The sequence below is a fragment of the Acomys russatus genome, chromosome 1, assembly GCF_903995435.1.
Source record: "Acomys russatus chromosome 1, mAcoRus1.1, whole genome shotgun sequence".
NCBI lineage: Eukaryota > Metazoa > Chordata > Mammalia > Rodentia > Muridae > Acomys > Acomys russatus.
In genome coordinates, this window is record NC_067137.1 from 89,235,886 (window position 1) to 89,262,525 (window position 26,640).

At 41.5% G+C, this 26,640-nt stretch overlaps 1 protein-coding gene across 2 annotated transcripts in view; it reads left to right on the forward strand.

Annotated features, from left to right (window-relative positions):
- Positions 1-26,640, forward strand: part of Rad51b (RAD51 paralog B) — a 507,656-nt gene that overhangs the window by 27,299 nt on the left and 453,717 nt on the right. For both annotated transcript variants that reach the window (XM_051148369.1, XM_051148362.1), the window contains exons 5-6: positions 1,329-1,448; positions 3,364-3,547. In XM_051148369.1, coding sequence (XP_051004326.1) covers positions 1,329-1,448; positions 3,364-3,547 — 304 coding nt within the window. The remainder of the gene's footprint in view (positions 1-1,328; positions 1,449-3,363; positions 3,548-26,640) is intronic.

Below are 26,640 nucleotides of genomic sequence, written 5' to 3' on the forward strand. Positions count from 1 at the left end.
GCTCTGACGTATCCTCAGGTTTGCAGTACATGTGGCCATACCCATGCTAGAAAACTGGTGTCTGCCAAGTGCTAGAGCGCCAGCTGCCTTCTCTACCGAGTGCTAAGCTCACTGCATGGTTACATAAGGATAATAAAAACCACATGTTTCTACCAAACCTGCCCAGCTTGCCTATCTTCCATGGCCAATGCTACAGCATTCTTTTCTTTGAGTTCCTCACTTCCTGCCCTTCTACCTTTAGTCCCTATGCTTCTGTCAAGCACTCCTCACCCCAACAGCTCCTTAAATATAATTTTTTTTCCCTCTTGAAGCATTTTTTCTCTTCTTATTGAACCAAATTATATATTTTTCTTTTCAGTTTACTGAAAATGCACTTAAAAAATTGTTGGCTGTCTTTATTTTTTCTCTTCTTTTTCCCATTTTAGAGTCTTCCCTTGCTTCTGATTATAGTATTTTTAGGGGTTTATTTTGTTTGTCTATTTAAAGTTCTCCGCCTCTTCTCAGAACCCTTTAACTTCTGGAGATGAAGACCCAGCTCTTTGCACTTCTGTCTCTTACTTGAACGTAGCATACGGGATGACTTAGTGTTTATGTTTTGTTTTGTTTTTTTCCAGATCCCCTTGAACGGCTAAGTAGGGCCAACAAATGTCACTTCAGTTGGGATACACTTATACTCAAAGAGTTTTGAGTTTTAAACCCTGTACATTTGTAATTTCTAACAACGCCCTTTATGCCTCATTCTGCTAAACAATGATGTTATTTGTTTCTGTTTATCACTCTGTTCCACTTGACTTACCCATACGATTAGATTTAGCCTTGGGGCCTGAATTCAGTGTTTAGAAAATAACTTTTTGTTTACCAAGTTGTAATTGGATAGAATTCATTTGTTTAAATAATTTTCTGTTTACCAAGGAACTACTAGATAGCATGAAATTTTAATTGTGGCATGACAACTTAGATATTATTAAGATAAAATACTATATTTATTGAAATAGACTCATTCAAGCAGATGGAAGCCTTTTCTGATTTCTAATATGTTAAAATAGCTGCTAGACAAAAGTGTTATTTCTAAATATTATTTCTAGAAATGAAATCTTGGGGACATTGTTGCTTCTTGGAAATTCGATGAGACCTAGAACACTTGTGAGTCTGTTCTGGCAGCTGACCTCCGCTAGTACTCAGAGGATGCATGCAGTCCAGACTTGTGTTTTCAGCCTTTTGCCTACACCTGGCCTATGGAAAAGTCTTAGGAATTTCCCATATAGACTGTGTCCGAGACTCAGCAGAGTGCCCTTCAGTGTTCTGTGTTTTCTCCCTTCTCTCCGTAGACTGGTCGAGGTAGCAGAATCCCGTTTCCCACACCATTTTAACACTGAAGAAAGGTTGCTTCTGAGCAGCAGTAGGGTTCATCTTTTCCGGGAACTCACCTGTGAGGGACTTCTGCAAAGGTAGGCACTTTCAGATTTTGCTGGTTTAGTAATGCTTTGAAGGTCCCTGCCCCACCCATCTGCAGCTTCTGAGTAAAAGAATTCTTTTTTTTTTTGGTTTTTCGAGACAGGGTTTCTCTGTGTAGCCTTGGCCATCCTGGACTCACTTTGTAGACCAGGCTGGCCTCGAACTCACAGTGATCCGCCTGCCTCTGCCTCCCGAGTGCTGGGATTAAAGGCGTGCGCCACCACGCCTGGCTAAGAATTCTTATATAATAGAATTAAAGAACCGATTATTTGCAACCTCTTTATTTGTTGTTTTTTTGAAATGTTTTTTTAAATGGGAAAAAAACATTGAGTGACTATTTTAGGATCTAAGTGGGTTATTAACTATGCGTTACTTTGTTAGTGAATTACTTTAAAATGTAGCAGCTTAAAACAGCAAAGGCATATTTTCTGGGGCTGAGCATTTGGGCGTGGCTTAGCCAGCCCTCCTGCTCTGCTTTTGTCCAGGACTGCAGTGGTCTCGAGGCTCAGCACGTGTCCGTGTCCAAGCTCACTCATGTGCCACCTTTGCTCACATGTGGAAGTTGTAGTCTTTTTGCTCCACTGTCTGGAAAAGAGTATCACTGCTTTGTCATAAAGTTCTGTCACACAGAGCAGCTCTCTCGCACAGCGTGGGAGGACATTTGCATACAAAGAGGGTATAGTCATACAAAGACATGACATACCAGGAAATGCAAGTAAGATGGGCTCATTTTGGAGACTGGCTACCACAAGTAGTATTACTTTAAATGTACAGCTTTTGTAGTATTGGAAGACAACACGAAAACATCGTCTCTCTTTCCAGAAGGGAGTACTCAACTAAGTTATGTGTGCTGAATTTTACAGTCATCACTGTAACTTAGGGAAGAACGTGCACGTGTATGTGCTCACGAGTGTGTGTGTGCGTGCGTGCGTGTGTGTGTGTGTGTGTGTGTGTGTGACTATTTATGTGTTAATGAGATAAAACCTCTTGTGTGTCAGGCGAGTGCTCTAGCTAAGAGCTGCATCTCAGCCCTTAAAGCTTTTCTTTTGAGATGAGGTCATTTTACATTACTTAGTTTGGCTTGGAATTCCCTCTGTAGCCCAATTTAGCCTTGAACTGCAAACTTCTTTTTTCATCTTCCCCAGTAGTGAGGACCACAGACCTGGGCCGCCAGACCTGGCTTGCTGTTGTTTTAAAGTTGATTAGCTTTTGTGATGCTATAGCGTTGCTGTTTTAGATTTATTTATTTTATATTTTATACGTATGAAGGTTTGCCTGCATGTTTGCATGCGCATCACTTACATGTCTGGTGCCTTGGAGGTGGGAGGAGGGCGGGTGGGAATCCCTGGAACTAGAGTTACAGATGGGTGTGAACCACCGTGTAGGTGCTGGGAACCAAACGGGGTCCTCTGCAAGAATAACAAGTACTCCTAACCATTGAGCTATCTCTCCAGCCCCTTAACTCTGGTTTTAAAAATGATGTCTTGGCAGTTGCTCACAGATCTTCAGTGTGAAGCCTGCCTGCTTCTGTGAGTTCTGACTCCAAAAAACCTGCCTTTTCCTTCCCCCACTTCTATCTCTCTACTGGATAAGTGTCTAAATCCCAAGCCTGTGTGCGGCCAGACTCTGAGCTCCCCTGTTGTTGCCTCTAACTGTCCTCTCCCCTCGCGGAGGTCTGCAGACCTCCATGGCTGACTCTAACTCAAAAGGCCATGGTGTTGCGGTTCTTCCCTAGCTCTCTCCTCCCAGAGGCTGCCGGCATTTATAGCTTGCCCATCCTGCGTGTGGCTCTTCTCTCTCAAACCATTTTCCTTCTGAAAAGAAAAACATGACAAAACAAAACCAAACCCAAATAAGTAACATTGTGTCTTAAATTTGTTCACTGTCTTGCAAATTCTTCATTCCCAGACTTGAATCTTTGGAGGAAGAGATTATTTCAAACGGAGTTCAGCTTGTGATTGTGGACTCCGTTACCTCTGTGGTCAGGAGGGAGTTCGATCCGCAGCTTCAAGGCAACATCAACGAAAGGAACAAGTTCTTGGCCAAAGGGGCATCCTTACTGAAGTACCTGGCTGAGGAATTTTCAATCCCAGTAAGTCTTCTTTTTCCTTTTGTTTCTTGAGGTCACGACCTCACAGCATCCAGGGACACACTTAGAGAAGGCTATTAAGCAGGCAACCTTTTACAGTTTGACAGCTGTAGCAAGTGAGTCTGGTTTCCCAAGCTACTCTGTCTGCTGAGATTATTTTCCTTTCTAACCTGACACCTGGGCAGACTTCAGTGATTCTGACAGTTTCCACCACACTGTACTCACTGTATCACACGTGTCACGCTGGGGTTGCCATTAAGGAGTAGTACAACTCCACAGAGTCGCCTGTTTCTGTGCACTTTCTTTGCAGTGGCAGTGTATCTTGTGGACTTGGTAAAGTCAATCTTTTAGGCTTTGTTCCTCTTTGACTGTGTTTGGTGCCGCTTTGGTTTTCTTCCAGTGGCCAGAGGTCAACCATCAGTGGAAATGCCAGTGAGAAAACCTTACAAGAGCTGTTGGTGTGGTGTGGCCATTGTGATCAGGAACGCTGAGGGGAGATGGCTGGGGCTGGTGGTGCACAGCTGACAACACAGCAGCGCATATTGAGTTCCACCCCGCCCCGCTACATGTGGGAGTGCTGTGCTTGCTCACTGCCTCAGGAACATTGAGTGTTGTTAGGCTTCGCTTTTATTTCTTCCAGACAGAGGCCTGCTGTCCAGCCCTGGCCACCCTCCCCTGGGACCTTCTTGCCTTGCCTTAGTGCTGAGGTTACAGGTGTGGGTTACCACACCCAGCCAGGCTTTTCGGTTTTCACCATGTCCCACCCAGGCAAGGAAATTAATATCTTTGGGTCTTTGCATGTGAGCCACCATAGAGCCTTTCAATTATAAAGCCAGGTTAGAAGTCAGAGAAACTGTCACACACAAACATTCTACATATTTTAATGGCTCTGAAATTCTTAGTGTGGATTAAGATCAGCTATCACAAAGTTTATCTTGAGAATTGTCATCTTTAAAATTTTATAGTTGCTTAAACTGATATATTTGAATTTATGTTGTTAATGACTAAGTAGAATAGAAAAATTTAAAGAATATTGCAAAGAGATACTTAATTGAATGGAAATTTAAGATTAGTTGTATACTCATTTTTATTAATTTATCGTATTACTTGACCTAAGCCTGTGTTAAATGTGAGAATTAGCTTTTTAAAAGTTGTTGTTGTTGTTTTTAAATAGCAATTATAGGCTGATGCTTTGAAATTTATTAGACCATTTATCTATCTGAGTGAGAAAAAGGGCTAGTCTTTGTTTTATGCAGAGCTCTCTGAAGCAGCATGTATGCAGGGTTGGGCTCTGAGGAGTGTCGGTGTGTCTGCGATCTGCTGTAGAAGCCACTAGTTGTCAATCCCTGACCTAGGTACTTCTCCCTGGGCTCCGTATTCCAAGCATGGCCACCATCTTATGAAGTTAGGAGGTGCACATCTTTAATCCCAGGAGGTAGAGGCAGGTGGATCTCTTGTGAGTTCAAGGCCAGCCTGGTCTGCATAGTGAATTCACTGTATAGCCAGCTAAGGCTGCACAGTGAGACTCTGTCAACAAACCAAACCAAAACAAAAGCAAAACAAAACCACCACCACCAAAAAACAACCCCCCCCAAAAAAACCCAACCAAACAAAAAACCAAAACACCACCACCACCAATAACAAAAAACCAAGGAATCTAATGGTTTCTTGTATTATTTTAAGGCACTGACTCTCCCCCTCCTCCACTATTAAGGAATTTTTATTAGAGCTAGAATTTTATAATCCAAATTATGTTTCTTTGCTCAAGTTACTAGAATAGCCAAGCTCTTCACATGATAGAATTACAAACTTAAAGAAAGGAATGCTTTAAATTTTGTATTTTGCTGGAAATTCTTCTGTGGCCTATAAAACATTCATTTTTTTGGTTTTGTTTTGTTTTAAGTCAAGTAATTCAGGACTAGCAAATGCTGGATCTGGCATTTGCTTGCTACATAAGGTTCAAAGTGTCCTTTCCTTTTAAAATTTATTTTATATTTTACCATTTAAAAATAATATTTAAATTTTTTATAATTAAAATATCTATATTAAAAAATAAATGTTTAGATATTCTTCTTCTATGAAGCATGATTTCTTTTCTCTTTCTTTCTTTTTTTTTTTCTTTCTTTCTTTTTATTTTTTTTGTAGTCCCTGATCAAATTTAGTTATTTGGAACCGAGTGATACTGCTCACTGCTTTCTGGGCAGCTTCTTCCGCTGCTGTGTGTGTAGTGTGGCCGTGGCTCATCGGCATTTGAACCGAGGCTCTAGAGCGTCCTAAGTGTGGAGGACTTCTCCAGCCTGCTGATTGTGAACAAGGTCACGACCTGTAACTGCTTCCATGTTGACATTTGCACCCCTTTGAGAGCAAAAGCAAATGTCAGGTGATTGGCTGTTTCCTCTTATTCAAGCCATAAACCTTACTTTTGTAGATGTTCCCTTGAACCCTCATTGCTGACTTCAGTGTTGTTATCCCGGAATATGATGAAATAGGAGTAATCCTTCATAACAAATGATGCTTAGGACATCATTAGGTATCCTACATTTGTAATCCACACACTGCTGTATAAATAATTATGCTAATTTAATGTTATTGATGGTAACTTGCTAGGTTTATATGTTTATAATTTGCATATATTAACCTATGTTATAGCTTCTTTTGATTTTGACATCCTTGTTGTAGTTAATGTGATGACTCAGGTTTTCTCTTATCTTTCCAGCTACTAGCAAACCTTTTGTTTGGGAAGGGTGACATCCTTTGGTCCTCATGTGGACATGAATGTGCTTATATTTTAATTCTGTCATGGCTCTTGTCTATATTAGTCACTTACCATCAAAGACACTCTAAGTGACGTCACTGGAAACACATATGTTATTATACTATGGAGGACTTGAGTTATAGAATGAAGTGTTCTCAGGAGGGAATTTTATAGAGTTGAATACAGTAAGGCTGTGGTTTGAGAAACGGAGCTGCAGGAGTCTGGTGGCATCTTTTTTCCCTCTGAAGCTTTGGGGAGCGTAGGCACATGCTGCGGTGGGGCAGAACTTTTGTCTTTAAAGCACGATCATGGTAGTAGTGGAAGAAGGAATGGATCCCGGCACTGCTTATAGTGGCTTGGTGGATCCATTATGAGATAGAAATTTAGACGTTGCCTTCTAGAGTCAGTGGTGACTGAGGCTGTACAGCCCATTCACCGCCCGTTCTACTGACAGTGTACAAAGCAGTGATGTCACACTGTGAATTGTGGATCAGATTACTAACGTAGGACCTTCTTGTGGGAAGTAATTGTGAGATAGGTCACAGATGACACTGAACGTAGGAATAGCTTTTTTCCACCTGTAGTTGCTGAGATTCAGATTATTCTAAGGCATGGCTGCAAACACTTTTCCTGTGGTTGCCCTCTGTTCTTGGCTGTGCGATTGTTGGGAATATGCATGGACCTAACATATTGTTTATCAATGTTTCTCCTGAAATAGTGATAATCCATTTTTATGCTTAAAACTTTAGAAAAATAAGTGAAAATATGTGTATTTTCCATTTTGCTATTTAAAGGCATTCAGTTCATTAACAAGAAGAAACTATAATTTTTGTTTTTAATGAAGAAAATACAATAATATTAAATATTTTATTATTTGAAAAGGTACAGATTTACCCCCTCAGTTTAATCTGACCCAGCTTTGTATGGGCCAGAATTTCTCTTTTCTTTTACCTTTCACTGTCCCATAATGCAAGGTAGGCTTCATTTTAACATCCTACGTTATCATCAATACTAATAAAACATTAAAAAATATTAAAATTCATTAAAATAATTAAACTTTTGTTAATTACAAAGTTCTCATTTGTGCTTCTGACTTGTGATAGAAATTTATGTGCCCACTTTTGCCATTCTGCCTGTTTCTGAATGTTCAGAGCTTACATTCTTAGGAGAATCTCATGTTCTATGAGGTAGAAATTATAGCTTGTCAATGTATTAAACCACTGGAGTCCAAGTCCATGCTGTGTATCGTTGCCATGTGGCTTCTCTGGAAATAAGTCTTCTGGAGTCAGTCTGACCGTTCGTACAAGTCACTGATAGCAAACACCCCAGACTCCAAGGAGAGGAAGGCTCTGTGGGGCCTTCTGTTTGCTCTCACTGGAGACCGTGCTCTCCCAGCCTGTTCACTTTCTGTCCATGGACCTTAAACCTAGCTGTGTAGTAAGCTTTTCATCAGCTAATGAAATCCCAGGAAACCTCTCATTTGTGTAGCCCTTTCGGATGTGAGAAACTGTGTTTTTATTGTCATCTAAAGCCAGAAACTAGAAATGCGTACAGGTTAATGATTGGAAAGGTAGCCTTGGTGTATCTGAAGGGTGGTGCAGCCTTTGGTGCTGGGATGAATCAGGCAGCCCAGGAATACACGCACCGTGAAGAATGGGAAAACTCAGTTGCCTCGGGTTGCTCTAATCTAGCTCATTTCCAGAAAAAGCTCCATTTGGGTCTGGTTCTTGGCTAGGTCCTGGGAGATGAGCTCTGAGCCCTGGGAATATTCTACCTCGTAAGTACTTTTGTATGCGTGAGGCTTGAGGCCCCAGGTACCATGTTGATCATAGTTTATGCAAACAGTGTGGTTTGTGGTGAGCATCGATTTTGCTCTGGGGACTGGAGTCTAATTAGCTGAGGTCATTTAAGTGGGTGGTGCAGACCTCCTGATTGACCCCTAATAAAAGTCAGGACACTAAGGAGTGAGCCAACTTTCCTGATCAGAGCCACTTTGCACATGCTGTTCTGAGTCATTGCTGAGCCAGTTAAGCACATCCTAGCAGCTCCACTGGGAGAAGACAGTGGGGGCTTCTGCTGGTTTTCCTGCACTTTGTCACACGTTTCTTTGCTGATTCCGTCTGTCTCTCTATCTCTGTCTCTTAAAAGTCATAGCTGAGGGAAAGGAAAGGAAGAGAGAGAAAAGGAGCCTTAGCTATAGCATCTTTTTTGAGCTTATGTTTTAAAAACTGTTTTTATTATTGTATACTGACAGTTTATACTTTTATGTATTGATGGGATCCAAAGTGATGTTACAATAGTTTTAATGGTAACTGCTTAAGGCGGGCGAGGTTTAGCTAGCAGTGTTCCAACGAGCATAGGTCATTGGTTTTGCTGATTGTACTTTGAAGTACTAAGTGAGTAAGATGGTGGGGGGAGCTGGGAGAAGAGAACTCGGTATTCTCCTTGCAATTTTATGGTAAATCTGAAATTTTTGCAAAACCAACAGTTTTTAAACAGGAGGTAAAGTGGGTGATTGTCTTTGCCTTAATTGGACAGCAAACTCATAAAGGCAGCGTCCTGGTTGTGTCCGGAGAAGGCGGTGTGCATTTGAGGACCTGGCTCTCCTCCCTTTGGCCATCTTGCTTTATAGACATTATCTGATACCTCATTGTTTTTTTGACTCTGTTCATCTTTCAATTTTCCTGGTTCCATCTTTGTAATAAGCTTCGTGTCTGGGCACTCCCACAACTTCAGCCTGCCTCCCCGGGCCCTGGTGGAGTGCAGCATTGGCTTCAGATTTAGATGTTTGATGGATAGCTCACTCTTGTTAAAGTTAAGATCTTGAGTAAGCGTGTATCCTGACTGTGACTCTTGGGTTTCCTGTTATAAAATGGGCACACTTTCTGACTTGTCTGGGCATGGGAATGAAATGAGGATGTCTACAATGTTCTTCACACAATATGTGCTACGTTCTGCGAAAGGCAGCCTTTGCACATTGATTTTAGCAGTTACCCCACTCCAGATGCTTTGTACATTTTCTATCCTAAAACCATAGGGACAAACTATGCTGTACCTTCCATTGTCCTCTTCCTCTGCTGTGTTGATAGCTGCTAATTCTGCCTGAGGCCTCTTCTATCCCATAACTCTTTATTTCTTTGGACCTGAGACTTTCTTACTTTTTCTCTTTTTAATTCCACCCTTAGTAATTGTGTCCAATTATGTCCTCTATGCTAGGCACAGTGAGGTCATAAAGATGAATGAAACATAGCCTTTGCCTTTAAGGCTTCTGTGACTAAGTCACCTGTAGAGACAAATCGCTCTCTGAGGTACAATAGAGGATAGAATGGATTTCTTGTCTACTGTTCTTTTTCTGTTTCTAGCTGCTGTGTGAATAGCGTGGCACCCCCATTTCTGTCACTGGGGCTATAGATTACACAGAGAAGAATAACGGGAAAGCCTAGACCTTCAGTTTCCAGTTACCCCCTCGCCATGTGTAGCTCTGACCTGTACGGTCTCTCTTATTTGATGAGAGAGGGTGCTCTTTCGGAGATAGACACTTGTTAAACTGATGAACACAAGTGTAATGTAAAGATCTGTTGCTGAGAAGAGGTTAGAAATGAAAGCAAGTCTCAGCCCTGGTGGTCAGCGGTGGCGTGTACTTGTTATCAGGTCCCCCATGGGCTGTACATTTTCTGGTTGAAGATCTTAAGTTGTAACCATTGAGATGTAACAAGAATGAATTAATAAAAGAAAAGAAAAAAGATCTTAAGTTGTGGCCTTTAGTTTTTCAGTGAGATCGGGGATGCAGTGAAGTGAGGCCACCTACCCAAGATAATTGAGTGATGTCACTTCCCACTAGTAACATGAGTTTTTATTCAGTGGCTCCCCAGTTTGCTTCTGACTTTGCTGCGTAGATAATGGCACGATACATGCCGTTACAGTGTAACTTTCTCCTAGTCGATCTCTGACCACATCCTTTGCTCTGAAGCATTGTGTGGTATCACTAATAACTAAAGTATCAGACTGTCAGCATTATATGGACAGAGCACTCCCATGCTTTGTCACTACTTGTAGCCTTCATAGCTAGGTTACAGTATCTGTTTAGTGATTACATTCCTGATAAGGTACTCAGGAACACTCCCTTCTGGCTCCAGCGTATTCCTCCTAGCTTGTCTTTGTCTATGCATGTAGACTACTGGTCTACCTCTGCTTTCTAACTGGTTCCACTTTCCATTGAGGCACAAACATTATGGACTTCTTTTTGGAATTTAAATGATTTATTTGCCTTACTGTATCATTTAGCTTTTTTCTGTGTCTGGGCTCCCTGGTTATATCACAAAATTTCTGAGAACAGGACTATGTTTTCTTGGAAAGTGTCTTTTGTTAAGTAGATATCCACTATTTGTGGGGTAGTTTATAATTCTTAATTATACAGTTTCTGAAATGTGCGTTTAATTAAATATTATTAAACTGTGCTACTTGAAGGGACAGCATCCTAGCACTGCTTCTAAAGTGTGCAGAACCACCTGGGAGTCAGGACTTGCTCTCTCCACGCTTCTCTTTTACAGCTGAACCTAGAGGTTGGCTGATGATTGGAAAGCTCTGTGCCTCTAATTCTCTGAGCTGCTCAAAGTCCCGTGAGGTGCTGTTAGCATTGGTTTCATATAAAAAAACCTGCCCAGTAAGAATCCAGCATCAGGGCTCTCTTACAGAGTGCTACCATAATGCTGCTCCGAGAAATCTGAGTCCTCAAACATGGAAAACAAAACAAAGTCAATCCAAATCAAATGGACTCAAACCAAAAAGCTTCTGTACAACAAATGAAATCGTCATCAGTGAAATAAAAAACAAACTATGGAAGGGGTGAGTGTTTGGAAGTCACGCATCTGACAGAGCTAGTACTCACAATATATAAAGAGACCCTACGACTCAGAAAAACCTGGACAACAACAAAAGGCAAACTGATTAAAAACTGGAAAAGACATACATAGCCCAGTGCCAGTGGCACATGTCTGTAATCCCAGCACTTGGGAGGCTAAAGCAGGAAGATTGTGAGTTTGAGGCCTGCCTCAGCAATGTTAAGATCTCAAAGCAGTATCTGTACCCTGTGTTCACTGTGGCATCTTCCCCAAAAGCCAAGCCATGGAAGCAGTCTAAATGTTCATTCATGCATGAACTGACAAAGAAGAATTGGTGTATACATGCAATGGCATACTATTCAACCTTAAAAAGAAATCCTACAGTTTGTGTAACGTGGAGGAATGTGGAGGATGCTATACCAAATTAAGCCAAATGTTGAACACACACAGCATGATCCCATTTACATGTGGAATCTAAAATAGTCAAACTCCTAGCAACAGAAAGGTGATGGCCAGGACCCAAGGGACGGGAAGGTATTGGTCAAAGGGTGCAAATTTCAGATACTAGAAATGAGTCAGTATTGGCAATGTGTACATAACACAAGGTCTGGATTAACAACAGGGTCTTGTATGTTTTACATTTGCCAAGGGCTCCACCTTATGTTTTATCACAACACAGCAAATAGTGTGTGTGTGTGTATTGGGGGGGGGGAGATTTTAGAGCTAATGAGTGTACTTAGTGCAGTGACTGTGGAAATAGTTTCATGAAAATACATGATAGGTGTGGTTTAAGTTCTCTTCCAGCACAACTTAGACACTTTAAAATAGAGCATACTAAAAGTTACATAGTTCTTATTTGAACGATTTCCTTACTCCCCTTTGCCTCCTGTTATTAAAATGTGTGTGTGTGCGTGAGTGTACAGTATATGCACTCTTGTGTATAATGGTGCACATGCTGTGTGTGTGCACAGAGGCCAGAGGAGGATGTGGGCTGGGTTGGCTGGCCAGCAAGCCCCAGCGGTTCTCTTGTTCCCTCCCCTACTCTGCAGTGGGTATTACTGGCAAGTGTGTGACCACTTTCTGCTCTTGCGTGCATTCTAGGGATTTGAACTCAGGCCATCATGTTGAGCAGCAAGAGCTCTTACCTGCTGAGCCATCTCCCCAACCTTACTTTTTCTTTCTTTATTTTGCTAGGAGTTGAAGTCAGGGAACTGTATGTACGAGGCTAGGTTCAAAGGAGCATCCTGCTCTTGGCTTTTCTTTGATAGTGAAAGATAATCTTAACATTTTCACGTTTCCTCATTTTCGTTTTGATTTTCTCAGCATGCATTCACTGTCCTTTGGGAAATGTTACACTGGATTTCTGTATTCTTAAAGCAGACAAGGCTACGTGTATACTAACTTAAATCTTGTGATAAATATGCTGCCTTAAGGTAATGTCCAAATACTTTGACTTCAAGCCTCTCTTAGAGAACACCTGAAATCTAGGTGGCCTCTTAACACCCTGTCTTGAGGTTTCCTGAAACCCAGTATGTGCTGTGAGAAACTTTCACAGTGTTGTCATATGTAGCCAATACAATGGTCTATTTATGAATTTAACTAAAGCTCCTAGGGACTTAAAGCAGGAGGTAGTTTTTATAGGCATCATGCCTCAAAAAATTTTTTTTCTTGTACATATATGTTGTATATGTGAGGAAGGGATAGTTATGTCTTGAACTGGATTAGTAATGTCCATAGTATAGGGATAAAAGAATGACATTGTGTGTGTGTGTGTGTGTGTGTGTGTGTGTGTGTGTGTGTGTGTGAGAGAGAGAGAGAGAGAGAGAGAGAGAGAGAGAGAGAGAGAGAGAGAGAGAGAGTGTTTTTGCACCACTGTGAGTGTACACATGTGTGTGTGTCTGTACATGAATGTGAATGTGTATATGTGTGTGCATGTGAGAGTGTAAACATATTGTGTGTGTGTGTGCCAGAGCTCATCCTTCAGTGTTGTTCCTCAGGGACCATCCACTTATTAATATTGGAGATCCTGAACCAAGCAATAGGTTCCATTGGGTTTTTAAATTGCAAGTATGGGGATGTTAAAGGGAGAAGATGTGGGGCATAGAATATTTTTTCTTAAAAGGTCAAAGATAAGGGGCTTAAGTTCCCTGAGGCTCTGGAGAGAGAAAGTGAGTGTTGAGCATGAGCATTATGTTTGGTGGGGCTTTGTAATTGAATCATGAGAGGAGGATGGTGCTTGGCTATGGAGAGGCTTTGGGTGCCCCGTACCTGGGATCCACCTGGGAAGCTGGGAAGGGAATACGTGTGTTAGTGTGGTTTGGAGAAGAAGAGGAACGGCTCTAAGGCCCCTCAGTTCCTCAGGGTTTGGGGTAACCCTTTCCTGAAAGTTGCATCATCTCTGTTGAGGAGGCCTCCTCTCAGAGCTGTGAGGTTCTTGGGCTCCTGTGCCTCAGGATACCCCTGGGACACTGTCCCACCTCAGGATTGGGATACCTTCCCAGCCCTTGGAGTTGTGGACACCCTTCCACTCGAGTACCAGAAGGCAGGCCACCCATCCAACAAGTAGTATTAATATTTCTTTAAAAAACAACTTGTAAGTGATAGTTGTGAGCGATCAGAGGTAGTTCAGGCTAGTGTTAGTTTTGAGGACTGTAATGAGGCTCTCTTTCTGTGAAGAGTGAGTACAATTGCGATCTAGCAATAACTCAGTGTGGTTATTTAAAGATAAATATTTAGCATTTATGTTTATAGAGTACTCTTCAATTGTTAATTAGCCCCAACCAGTGTTTATCTCTGTAAATGTCTGGCAAGTACTTGTGTAAGCCAGCATTTCGTAGGGTTTCCAGTCATTATGTTGAGAAGCTTTTTTAACTCTGGAGTTAGCTGATATTTGTCTTTATACTACAGATGCACGGTACATTTTTAACTATACCAACATTGTTTTGGAGAAATTCTGAAAAGTGGCCACTCCAGATGATAAAATCCTCTGTCTTTATAGCGCTTTCTGTTGCTGTAGCGAAATGCCACAGAGTAAATGATTTCTAAAGAGTAAAAATCATTCAGTTTGTGGTTCAGGAGGCTGGGAAGTCTGAGAGGAAGGCTTTCCTGACCCACTACAGTGTGCTGTGTGAGGGCCCAGTAGAGATACAGGCAATAGTAGCTGTTCTGTGTATCGTTTTAAAGACTCACAGCTTCAGGACCTAAAAGTTCTTAGAAAAATGTAGCCTATGTGTTTCCTTTCCTAACTTGGCAGTTTTAGAGCATCCAGCACTGATGACATCTGTATTGAAACAACCTGCTTGATGGTTAATGACTGTTGGCAGGATATAGACTCGCATAGGAGGCAAATCACTGGGCATGTCTGTGGAAGTTTCTAGAGTGAGTAAGGTAAGGTGGGAAGACCAACCCTAACTAAATACAGATGACAGCATCCCATGGCTGACGTCCCAGACTGAATAAGGAGAAAGCCAGCCAAACTCTAAGCATTCATCTTGTACCAATTCTGGTTGTTCTTTGTTTTCTTGATGATATCTGTTCTGATTGGGGTGAGATGGAATTTCATTATAGTTTTGATTTGCCTTTCCTTGGTGTCCAAATCTTTGAATGTTATTTTGAAGGTGCCTGTTTAGTTCAGTTGTCCTGCCCATCTATTGAATTAGTATTATTATTTTTGGTGTTTTAATTTAAATTTTTGTATTTTAATTTAAAAAATCATTTTGTGGGTCTTAATCTCTTCTTAGATGTATAGCTGGCTAGGATTTTCTTACTTTGTCATCTTTTAACTCTGTTGTTTCTTTTCCTGTAAAGAAACCTTTTAAGTCAGTCAATGAAGTCCTAATTGTCAATTCCTGCTATAACTTTCAGAATCATTAGAGTCCTGTTCAAAACACATTGCCTGTATTTTGACATTTGTTTTCCTTTTAGCTTTAAAATGGTAAGTATTGGTGGATACAGACACTAAAAGCTCCGTAGAATCCTCAGTGAGTTTTGAAGGATATAGAATTCAGAGGCTAAAGTGTTTGAGTGCCACCACTCCAGAGGATAGATTGGAGAATGCAACTCTGGAGAAACAAAGGACTCCAACTAGAGGAACAAGTGAAAGGCATTGAGAGAAGCATGGACTATAGATGCTAGAGACAGGAGAGGACAATACTATCCAGTGTCAGTTATGGCGTGAGATGGAGACTGCTTGAAAGTAGGTAAGCTCTCACTGGTCCTTCTGGCCAGCAGCTTGGCACAAAGTACTGTAGGCTGTAAAGATGGACCTCTCTGTAATGTATTCTTCATTTGTGATAAGTGAGGATGCCTTTGGGGTTTTATGAACACAAACTTGTGTCTGCCAGCAGAGTCTGACTAAACATGCTACAGTCTTTCCTTGGAATGTTGTGTGTGCAGTAAAAATGGGCCTGATGTGTATTTAACAGTGCGCACATTGCATTTAAAGAGTCATGTGCACAATATGGTTTCTCCAGGACCAGTTTGGCATATATTGGTTTAAGGTTTGAGCTTCGAAGTACCTTCTTTGTAAAACCCCAGGTCAGCCAATAAGTATGATATGTAGGAAATTATTTCCTCCCCTCAAATATTCCAGCCTTTGGCCCATCCTGAAATTGTAGGCCAAGATATCCATAGTCGACACTGTACTTTTATGAACATGAGTATAGCTAGCACTAAAAGGCACTGTGGGATAACACTTTCAGAAGCAATAGCTGCTGGATGTTTGACTGAAGTTTCAGGTTCTGCTTTAATTGTAGATATTTAAAGAAGCATGTTGCTGGGAGGAGCCAGTAAATAAATTGCATGTTAAAAAGAGTTTAGAAAGCTAAAGTCCTGCTAAGCTCTTGCTTGCTTTTCAACTTAAAAAAAAGAAAAGATTTATTTATTTAATATGTATGAGTTATGTTTGCATGTACACCTGCAGGCCAAAAGAGGGCACCAGATCTCATTATAGGTGGTTGTGAGCAACCATGTTGTTGTTGGGAATTGAACTTGGCCTCTGGAAGAGCAGTCAATGTTCTTAACCTCTGACCCATCTCTCCCAACACCTGTTTTTCAACTTTTACGGTCAATAATCTTCAATTTTTTATATTTCATTAGATGATGTTTGTGCAATGATTTAGATTATTTATCAGTTAAATTCAGGTTGAGCAGCCTAGACCCACATCTGAACAAAGTCTTCTATAGTAATGTATATTGTGTATCATTCTTTGAAATAAGAATTCTCCCTTTGCTATGGTACTGCTGACTCCTGGGGGGAATGGTGAGCCCAATCTGCAAACTGCTTGCACACCTCTCCATTATAACTACTACTTCTGTCTGGGCAGCCTGCCAATTATGACTGGAATGTTTGCCTTTATGTTGTGTGAGCGAAGAGAGGGCTTTCTACTGAGAAATTACATCTGTGAACTAGAGCAGTGCTCTTGGGCGCGTCTCATCCTTTTTTCCTCTTTTTATCTCTACTTCTTGAGTTTTGGGATTGTGGGGTGCTCCATGACCTGGCTTATGTGGTACTGGAGACTGAGCCCTGGACTTTATGTAAGCGAGGCAAACACTCCCTCAACTGAGGTACATCCCCAGTCCCACTTTCATATATTTGCCGTTCCCTTCAGGGGTCTCTGCTGTAGTTTAGGTGAAACTTTTTGTTGTTGTTGTTTCAATTAAACAGCTGATGTTTGGCCTTGATGACATAGGCGCCTAAAGTGTCTTTTAGATGTTTTCCTTTATAAGATGTTCTCCGTACTATTACTAGAGGAAAATAAACTTTAAAACCAGCTTTGTTTATTTTATGGTCCTGGGAATTGAACTCATGGTCTTGTTCGTGCTAGACAACCGTTGGATCTTTAAGCTGCATCCCCACTTGCCTTTAGAGACAGGGTAATGTCATGTAGATTAGGTTGTCCTTGTACCCACTATGTAGTTTCTTATGGCCTTGATCTTGAGTTCTTCTTTTTGTGCCTCCCCAGGGCTGCAATCATATGCCTGTGCCGCTGTGTCTGGCAAAAGGCGGTCTCACTAAACCACAGTTCCCATACCTTAAGATCAGTGTTTGGGGAAGATTATCCCTGTATGGAAAGAGCAGTAGATTCAAGACCATGCCACAAATTACTGATCATTTGTTTATCTGTACTTCTAAAACAGGCACTTATTTACTGCTTTATGGTTACATAACTATAATCTTGTTGCTATTGTTATCTTCCTTATGTTATAATTTTAAACATTTTGAAGTAAACTTCCCAAGTAGCTGGGCCTACGGATGCAGCCTTCTTTCACATTTTGTATTGACAGTTATTTTGAAATTGCTTCAACAGCTGCACCATATCTGTCGGTATTGTTTGCAGGGGCTCACTTCGATGGCAGTCAGGCATCTTCACTAAGATGCAGCTTCAGCATCTTCTTAGAGAATTCAGTAAACAATTTAAAGGTGCTCTAGTAAAATGGGTTTCTAGGGAAAGATGATGCCTGGGTTCAGAACTAAATGATGATGTTGCTCCATGGGGGAAGGGGGGGGAAACAAAATCTGTGTGTTGGCTGTTGTGTCTAGCCGCTGAAACACCTGTTCTTTTCTCCTTGTCAATGGACTTGTACACTGTTGGTCCTTTCTCTTCTGTGCACATTATAGCCTTGTGTCAGGAAAGCGGATCCCATCCTCACCTTGAGCTGATGTGTCCAAGGATCACCTTAATGCTCTTACTACCTAGCAGTTCAGACATGAGCAAATGATCTAATTCTGGGATGCCTGAACATCTTTTAGTCTGGGAATATTGTTCTTGAGTGAGACTCTCTTTCCCAGGCCATGTCCACTAAATGTGGCCACTAAATCCTTGATGACATTAAAGAAAAGTCTTATTTCTGGTGTTGCATTTATATTTTTAAAAGAAAGTTTAAACAATTTATTTATTTATTTATTTCAATCTATGTGTTTGTGCGCGCACACATGTGAGTGCTGGTGCCCATAGGGCCTGAAGGGATGTTGGATCCCTCAGTGTTGGAATTACAGGCATTTGTTAGCTGCCTGATATAGGTGCTGGGGTCTGAATTCTGGTCCTCTGATAGAGAAGTAAGGCCTCTTAACCACTCAGTTAGCCCCTGTATTTGTGTTAACCTGTGTATTTTCTTGTGGCTTAGGTATTTGGGATTGAAATTGCAGTCCATAGACTGGCAGAAGCATCCCCTGTGAGCCTACTGGGATTTCAGACCCTGCCTTCGTCCTACTAAATTAGAGTTTCTAGGTGATTCCATGTACATAAAATCTTCAGAGGTGTTGTTTAAGTCCCCTCAGCTTGGGTTTTTATTTACTGCAGCTGGAAACATCCTGTTCTAGTTTCATTTCTCTTACTGTGATAAAATACTCTGACCTAAAGCAACACAAGGGAGTAGAGGGTTGACTTGGCTTATATTGTAGACTATAATTCGTCATTGGAGGGAAGCCAAGGCAAGGAACTCAAGCAGCTAGGCATACACATCCACAGTCCAGAGCAAAGAGAACACGTATGGCCTTGTGGCCCGCTGGCTTGCCTCTGCTCAGCTAGCCTTCTGCACTGTCACACAGGCCAAGGCCAGCCTCTGAGATGGCGCTGCCTGCACTCAGGCTGGACCCTCTTACAGCAATATACAATTGAGGCAATCCAGCACAGACATGCCACTGGCCAACTTGAGCCAGACAGTTCCTCAGCTGAGGCTCTTATGATTCTAGGTTATGGAACATTGACAGTTAAAAATTAGCTGGGCACAGTGGCGCACACCTTTAATTACAGCATTCAGAGGCAGAGGCAGGCAGATCTCTGAGTTCAAGGCTGGCCTAGTCTACATAGCAAGTTACAGGACTACAGCTAGGGCTACATAGAGAGACTCTAAAACAAACAAATAAATAAAAGAAAACAAACACCCTAGCCTTTACACATCCTCTGGACTTTCTTCCTCTGAGGCGCCGCCCTTCCCGTGCACGCTGGGTAGAAGCAGGAGAGGGCTCTATTTCTTAATGCAACACAAGCGTCATTTATTGTATAAACATACTTTCATCACACTCTGAATGATATATAGCCTTACGATTTTTAATAGTTATTTTCAGTCGAAACATAAAACTATAGCCCTTACAACTGTGGTCAAAAGGACTTTACTGTTGTTTTTGGCAAGTTGGCCTATGAGCTTAGCTTTACTCATTGCAAGTCAGCTTGGAGAGTCACATTTTACCTCCCTAAGGATTTCTCCTTTCCATTGTGCCCCAGCTCTCTTCCCCTTTCAGCTAGACAGGGTTCGAAACTGCACTTCTAGAATCATAAATCTCGAAGGATCGACTCTGGTTACTGGAGAAACTGCTGACTTGCACATGTCAGTTACAGAGTTTCAATCCCCTGCTGTGTCTTTGTCCACTGAGAAATTAAGTCTACCTGCAATCTAGGAATTGTATTTAGTTTTTCTCCTGCTCTTTATATAGATGCCGTATTTCAAAAAGCAAACTGAAGTGAAAGAAACACACTAACAGAAGAAAAAGAGCCAATGAAAAAGCACAAGAAATGCATACTGATGCAGAGACACATGCACCTATATGTACACAGAAATCCCATTGAAAGCACAACAGCAGAAAACATAAAGTAAATGCAAAAACCGTATAAGGAAAAACAAATAATGAACAGAATAGACAGTGCACCGTGAGACAAGAAACTTTCCCGCCATCACTGAGTTCACTTCGTGCTGGCTGTTCTGGGCATGGATGTGGCCCTCCCTTAAGAGTGATTCACATCCACAGTAAGACCCAGTGGATAAAATGAATTTTTTCCTTTGTGAAAAATTACCAATTGGAGATAGCTTCTGAGTTGGTGATGGTGGCTTGTATCTACTTCCCCTCTCAGCGCTAGGACCCCGTCTGGCTTAGACGCACATAGGCCTTTGGCATGCTGTCACACATCATGTGTGTGCCAGCCTTTGCTGTGTTTAGAAGGCCCCATTTCCTTGGTGTCCTCCATGCCCTTTGGTGCTTACACTTTTTCTGCCTCCTCTTCCATAGCCCTGAGGTGAGGGATTTGATGGAGACATCCCTCGAGGACTGAGTGGTCCAGGGTCTCCTTGTACTTTGTTGTGCCATTGTAGAGCTCTGCTTTTGTTCCCACTTGCAGCAGGAGGAAGCCTCTCTGATGATGCTGAGTAAGATCTGATCTCTGAGGACAGCAGGACGTCATTAGGAGTGATTTTATCGTGTTCTTTCAGCAGAGCAGTAGTGTTTGGAGTTCCTCTAGGTCTGTGACCTATCTCGTCGTAGGTTCTCAGTCACTCAAGCAGTTGGGTGTGGGTTCCATCTCATGGAATGTGCCTTAAGTTCTATCAGATGTTGGTTTGGTATTCCCACAAGCTCTGCACCACTATTGCACCAGCATATCTTACAGGCAAGTCATTGTTGTTAATAGGAGGGTTTGTAGCTGGGTTAGTGTTTTACCTTTCTCCTCTGGTAGTGTGCAAAATAATTTTTTTTTGAGAAGGTCTCAAACTTGTGATTCTCCTGTCTCAGACATCTGAACGCTATGGTCAAATTTACCACAATGCCTGGCTGATACTGCTTTTCTTTTTTTTAATTTCTTTTTTATTAATTTATTCTTGTTACATCTCAATGTTTATCCCATCCCTTGTATCCTCCCGTTCTTCCCTCCCCTCCCCCCCATTTTCCCATTACTCCCCTGCCCTATGACTGTTCCTGAGGGGGATCACCTCCCCCTGCATATGCTGATACTGCTTTTCTAAACTTGTCATTTCCCCGCAATTGCCTTGTAGTCTCCCTTTCTTCAGCTGTTCTTATACCCCTCCCTGCTTTGGCCCTCTACCATACCCCAGCTTTCTCCTCTAATTCCATGGCATTCTTCCCATTTTATTTTTATTAAATGCCAACTGTTGACATAATGCTAACTTACTCTAGCGAGATACCATTTTGATTTCTAGTTTATAACATTAATCTTATTCTGTGATATTTTTATCCTGACATGCCTTTGACCTCTGACACATAGGAGGGAAAGTTAGCACACGTCTTGCCAGGTTCACTGAAGGGTTGGGGGGCAGGAATAGCCAACTGATGCATCCACACTGGCAACTGTAAATAGAAGGACGGAAAAACCAAAACTAGGCACAGGTGGGCCAGAGAAGTGATGGATTGATTTCTTAATTTCATAGTCTTATTTATACTGGAAAGCTCTCCTAGGCACGTCTTTAAGATGGTTAGGAGTTCTTAGGAATAAGAATTATATTTTTAGGCTGGAGAGAAGGCTCAGTGGTTAAGAGCACTGGCTGCTCTTCCAGAGGTCATGAGTTCAACCACCAAACACCGCATGGTGGCTCACAACCATCTATAATGTAATCTGGTGCCCTCTTCTGGTGGGCAGGCACACCTGCAGACAGAACACTGTATATATAATAAACAAATCTATCTATCTATCTATCTATCTATCTATCTATCTATCTATCTTTCTATCTTTCTGTCTATCTTTCTATTGGTTTGTTTCTTTTGGCCCCCTTTGCAGTTTCTGAACCTACCCAAAATATGTCTTCTTGGGTCTCTCATAGCCACTTGAGATTCAGTATGATTACAGAAACTGAACTTCAAATGCATTGATTGACTCTTTTCTGCCAAGATCAGGAAGTCCGAGTCTCAGAGCAACAAGCAATCACAAAATGGGCAGAACCAATCATCTTGTTAGAAGCCACCAAAAACCCAACCAACCACCACCACCACCACCACCAACAACAACAAAAGCCCCCAAAACAAAACTATCATTAGTTACTGAAAGAATGGCAAATTCAAGTATCAAATTAAGTATCTACCCAAGTTATAATATTAACTGGAAAACTTAAAATATTTCATAGAATTTAAGTAATAAGAAATTTATAGAAAATTCCAGCCAATAAAATGTGAAGATATATGACAATTTTCAGACCCATCAGTTTTCAGATGATTAAAAAGTAGGGATTTAGGGAAAAACCATCAATGTTCAATGCAAGGTTGTTTCTGATACATGTCCTAGGCCTTGCCTAACATGACATAAGGCCTCTTTACCTAATACAAATCTTAAATAGTACAATGTCCCCAAGTTTGCATTTGTTCATAAGATGCAGGTATGGTGTTTTTGTGTGTTCCTTTCAGTGTGTGGCAAAAGGCACAGTCTTGAATTGTCCTACTGGTGCTATTAGCTTTGAGGCGTTGTTTAGGAAGTGTCCGCCCAGTCTATATAGTACAGTTAACTGCCTTCCTGTTTGGCATCAGCACTGTTTTGTTAAGATGTACTCTAAGGTTGTGTAAGTGTCTGTAACTCCTCAAGTTTTGCATGTGTTTTAGCATTCACTGGTGCCCCTCATCCGAATCACTTACAAGTCAAGAGTGCCTAATATCACAGTCCAAAATGTTCCAATATTCAAAACGTTTTGGGCACGATGTAAATTAGGTTTTTCATCACTGTGTCAAATGCTTGAGAAAATCTAAAGAGAGAACAGGTGTATTGTGGCTCATAGTTCCAGGAATTTCAGGTCAGGCCACTCACTGGTTCAGGCAGAGAGCGATGGTGGGAAGGTTTGTGGGGGCAGAGCTGTCTCTTTGTGGCCACCACAAGGCAACTAAGGGAGGAATAGGACAAGACGTAGCCCCTCAGACATGCCCCTTAGTGACCCACCTCTTCCACCTCGGCCCTGCCAGCTCCCAAGTATGATTCCTCTATCTTAGTGTCATATTGTTTCTCTTATGCTTAAAAAAAATTCTGAAAGAAGAAAATGTTTTGTGTTCATCTTGTAGTTTTCCAGTTCTAGCCCTAAAACCAATTCTTGGTCCTTGAAGAGTTCTCACGGTGCAGTCACTTGTCAGTGTTGGAGTCTACAAGCCGTGACCAAGTCTTCAACACACGAGTCTTTGCTGGGGGAGGGCACTTCATATGCAAGCTGTATCGAGCACTCATCACACCTCATGATGTGAGGAGGCCCATTAAGAAAGCCACACTGGGAATATTTTATAAAATTATCTTCCAGCTATAAGCTATAGATGAAACAAATGAATTTCATATTTAGCTCTGGGTTTCATTCCCAAGACACCTCATTATGTATATGTAGAGATCTCCAAATTAAAAAAGCAATGTTGAAATTTTAAAACAGTTTGGTTTCACATAAGTGAAATAAACATGTTGCTTATTTTTTTAACTCTATTTTTAGATCCGGTTCTTGTTCCTCATAGGAGACAGTACTATTCAGGACCCCAAGTCTGTATGTGTGCTCCTTGATTCTGGGAAAGGGGGAAGTGTGATGTGTCTGCTTTTGCACCTCTGTGTCTGTATCCTTACCTGCCCCTCCTCCTCCCTGTGTAGTCATGGCTCATGCTCACATGGGCCTGTTCTGTCCTTGGCCTTCCCATGTCTGTATGTCCCTTCTTTGGGACTGAGGGACACACTCTCATTGCTCAAAGTGTATTTACTTATTTTTTTTTCAACTTTAGACTATACAGAAAATAGTTTCAGGATTGCTAACTTATTCCTCTGGGGGATAAATCTACTGTTTAGACTTTGCAGTTTGTTTGGAGCTAAAACAAACAATTTCAACCCAAGGGAATATATTTCAAAGACTAGCTTAGAAGTTGCGTGGGTTGCCTCTCCCAGAGAGACCATCACACATTTGAAAGGCAGAGCTGCCAGCGTCCCTGTTAGGATTGTCTTCCCACTTTCACATGTGTATTTATTTTAATATAATCTAAAAGTAGAATTGCGCAACAGGATACATGCAGACGCCATGTACCCTCCCCCTCTTAGTTCCACTCTCCTGCCTATCATGTCTAATTTGCCCACCCCCTTAAATACATTTCTGGGTCATCTTTTCTTTGTTTTACTCAAGGCCAAAACCATGCAGACTTTATTTTCTCTCGTTTCTTATAAAGTCAGCACACTGTAGGTGCACTTTTTTAAATGTTGCTGAGACGTAGTTCATATACTGCACTGCTCGCCTGTGTGTAAACACTACCACAGTCACATGGTGGATGCTGCCCTGACTCCAGACTGGGCCCTGCCAGGTCATTTGTACTCATTCTCCATCTCCATCCCCAGCCGTACCAATCAGTGTCTACAGAATCGACTGTTCTGAATATCTCCTGTAAGAGGAATCTTACAGTATATAGCTATTCTGTACTTTGACTAACTGCTGAACTGCGAATAACTGCACCAGCTCATAGTTATCTCCCCCTAAATATACTCTTTTCTAATCAACTAAACTATGAGCCAGTTTGACCTCTGTTTATCATTTATTATGTAGAAAATTTTTGTCTTCAGTTTTTAGTGTATATGCTAAATAGCTCACATTTTATAATTTTATGATTACTGATTATGAAATATGATAAAATCTTATTAAACATGTAAATGCTCAATATAAATCATATCACTGAAATAATAGTAATATTTAATAGACAACTGAAGTGCCAGCCGAATTTTCTATTTAATATGCACAACATGGGTTGGCAAGCTCGCTCGGCAACTAACAGTACCTGCCTTTAAACCCAATAGCCTGGATTTGGTCCCTGGAACCCACATGAAAGAGAGAACCAACTTCTGAAAGTTGTCCTGTGACCCTCACATGTGCACTGTGGCACACATGCCTATACACACACACACACACACACACACACACACACACACACAGACATAAATAAATATAAAACATTTAAACATATACAACATTTACAACTGTATAAATGCGTGCTAAAAGCAGTTGCAGACCATAATTTTCTTAGCAACACCTTTTCTTTTTACTTTTTGCTTGTGTGTGAGGTGTGTGTGAGGTGTGTGTGTAGTGTATATGGACAGTGTTTATTCTGTGGTGTGAGTGGTGTTGTTTGGGGAATATAGGGTGTATGTGTGTGGTGTGTAGTGTGTGTGGTATGTGTGATGTAGAAGGTATGAATTCAAACTCAGGTCCTCAGTGGGCCAGCATGCTTGCCTGCCAAGCCATGGCCACAGCCCCATTCCCCCCTTAAATCCAAAATTCTTTTGTTAAGTCTCCTCTTTTCTCTTTTTTTATTTTATTTTTTTGTGACAAGGTCTAATGGAACCCAAGCTGGCCTCCAACTTGCTTTGTCTTCAAGACTGGCTTTTTAACTCCTGATTCTCCTGTCTCTCTCTCCTAATTCTTTTTTTTTTTTTTTAAATCATTCAGACATCACCATTACACTGCAATGATAATATTTAAAAACATAAGCACATATGTTAGAGTACTCTATTTTCTTGAGTATCATCAGCAAATAAAAAATAACATTTTCACTTAGATCTTTGAGGGGAAAAACTAGTATGCTTTGTTTAAACAAGAATCCACTCAGGAATACTAGGTTTCCCAATATTTTACAGAGTAAATTTTCTTTCTCTCATTAAGATGTTTCTAAACTTGGGGTGGGGTGGGCCCAGCTGTCCTGCCCTGCTCTTCTCTCTGTCCCTGCTGGATAGCCCTGGCCATGACCAGTCAGCTCCCTCCCTGTCCCCACCTGCAGGTAGCCAGGTTGCTTTGGACTTCCTCAAGTGCCTCTGTCGATTCTCTCATAGCCACAATGGAAACCTTCCCCCACTCACATAGGGGGGGTTTCACTGTGCCCCACCTTACGCTCTCCTTACAAAGGACATTTTTGTGCCTTTTTTTTTCTACTAATTTTTGCCTGTGATGATGTACCTTTGAAAAGATTGATTTTTAGTTTTATATGTGTGTGTGTGTGTGTGTTATGTACATATGTGTGTGGTGCCTGTGGAGGCCAGAGACACTGGATCCTCTGGAGTTGGAATTCCAGGCAGTTGTAAATTGCCACATGTGGGTTCTAGGCAGCAAGTTTGGGTCCTCGTTAGGAGTAATACATGGGGCTTTTTAATCTGTGATGGATTTGCAGGCAGTTTCTTTGTTAGTCCTTCTTTGACTGCTGGTTTCCCCCTATGCATTAAGTTTTCCTACTTTTTCTTTTAAGATTTGTTATTACTATTTATTACTGTTATATATTATTATTGTGTGTGTATGATATTGCAGGGGGAGGGAAGGAGGCATGTATGGCACACATGTGGAGGTCAGAGGGCAACTTGTGGAGGCTGCTGTTGTCTTCCACCTTTGTCTGGGTACTGGAGATTTTAGACTTACATCATTGGATGGCAAATGCTTTACCCACAGCGACATCCTACTGCCTCCAGTTTTCTTATTGGTATGTAATCAAACACATCTGCATTTTATTGTGCAGGGTTTGAGTCAGAAGAACACTCACATTATCGGCAAGTGTGCATGTATAGTTGGTCCCGTTGTTTATAGATTCAGTATTGTGATTTTGCCTCCTCATAATCACCAATTAACATTCTTGGAACTTTCTCGTCATTTTTCAGACACATACTCCACCCTCCAAGTACCTCCAGTGTTGAGCTGGCCAGAAGTTTCCAGGACCAGCCTTTTTCGATGAAGATGTCATTATGTAGGCTGACTGATTACGTCACTGGCCATACATAGCCTCTCTACATTCAGGCCCTTTCTCCTTT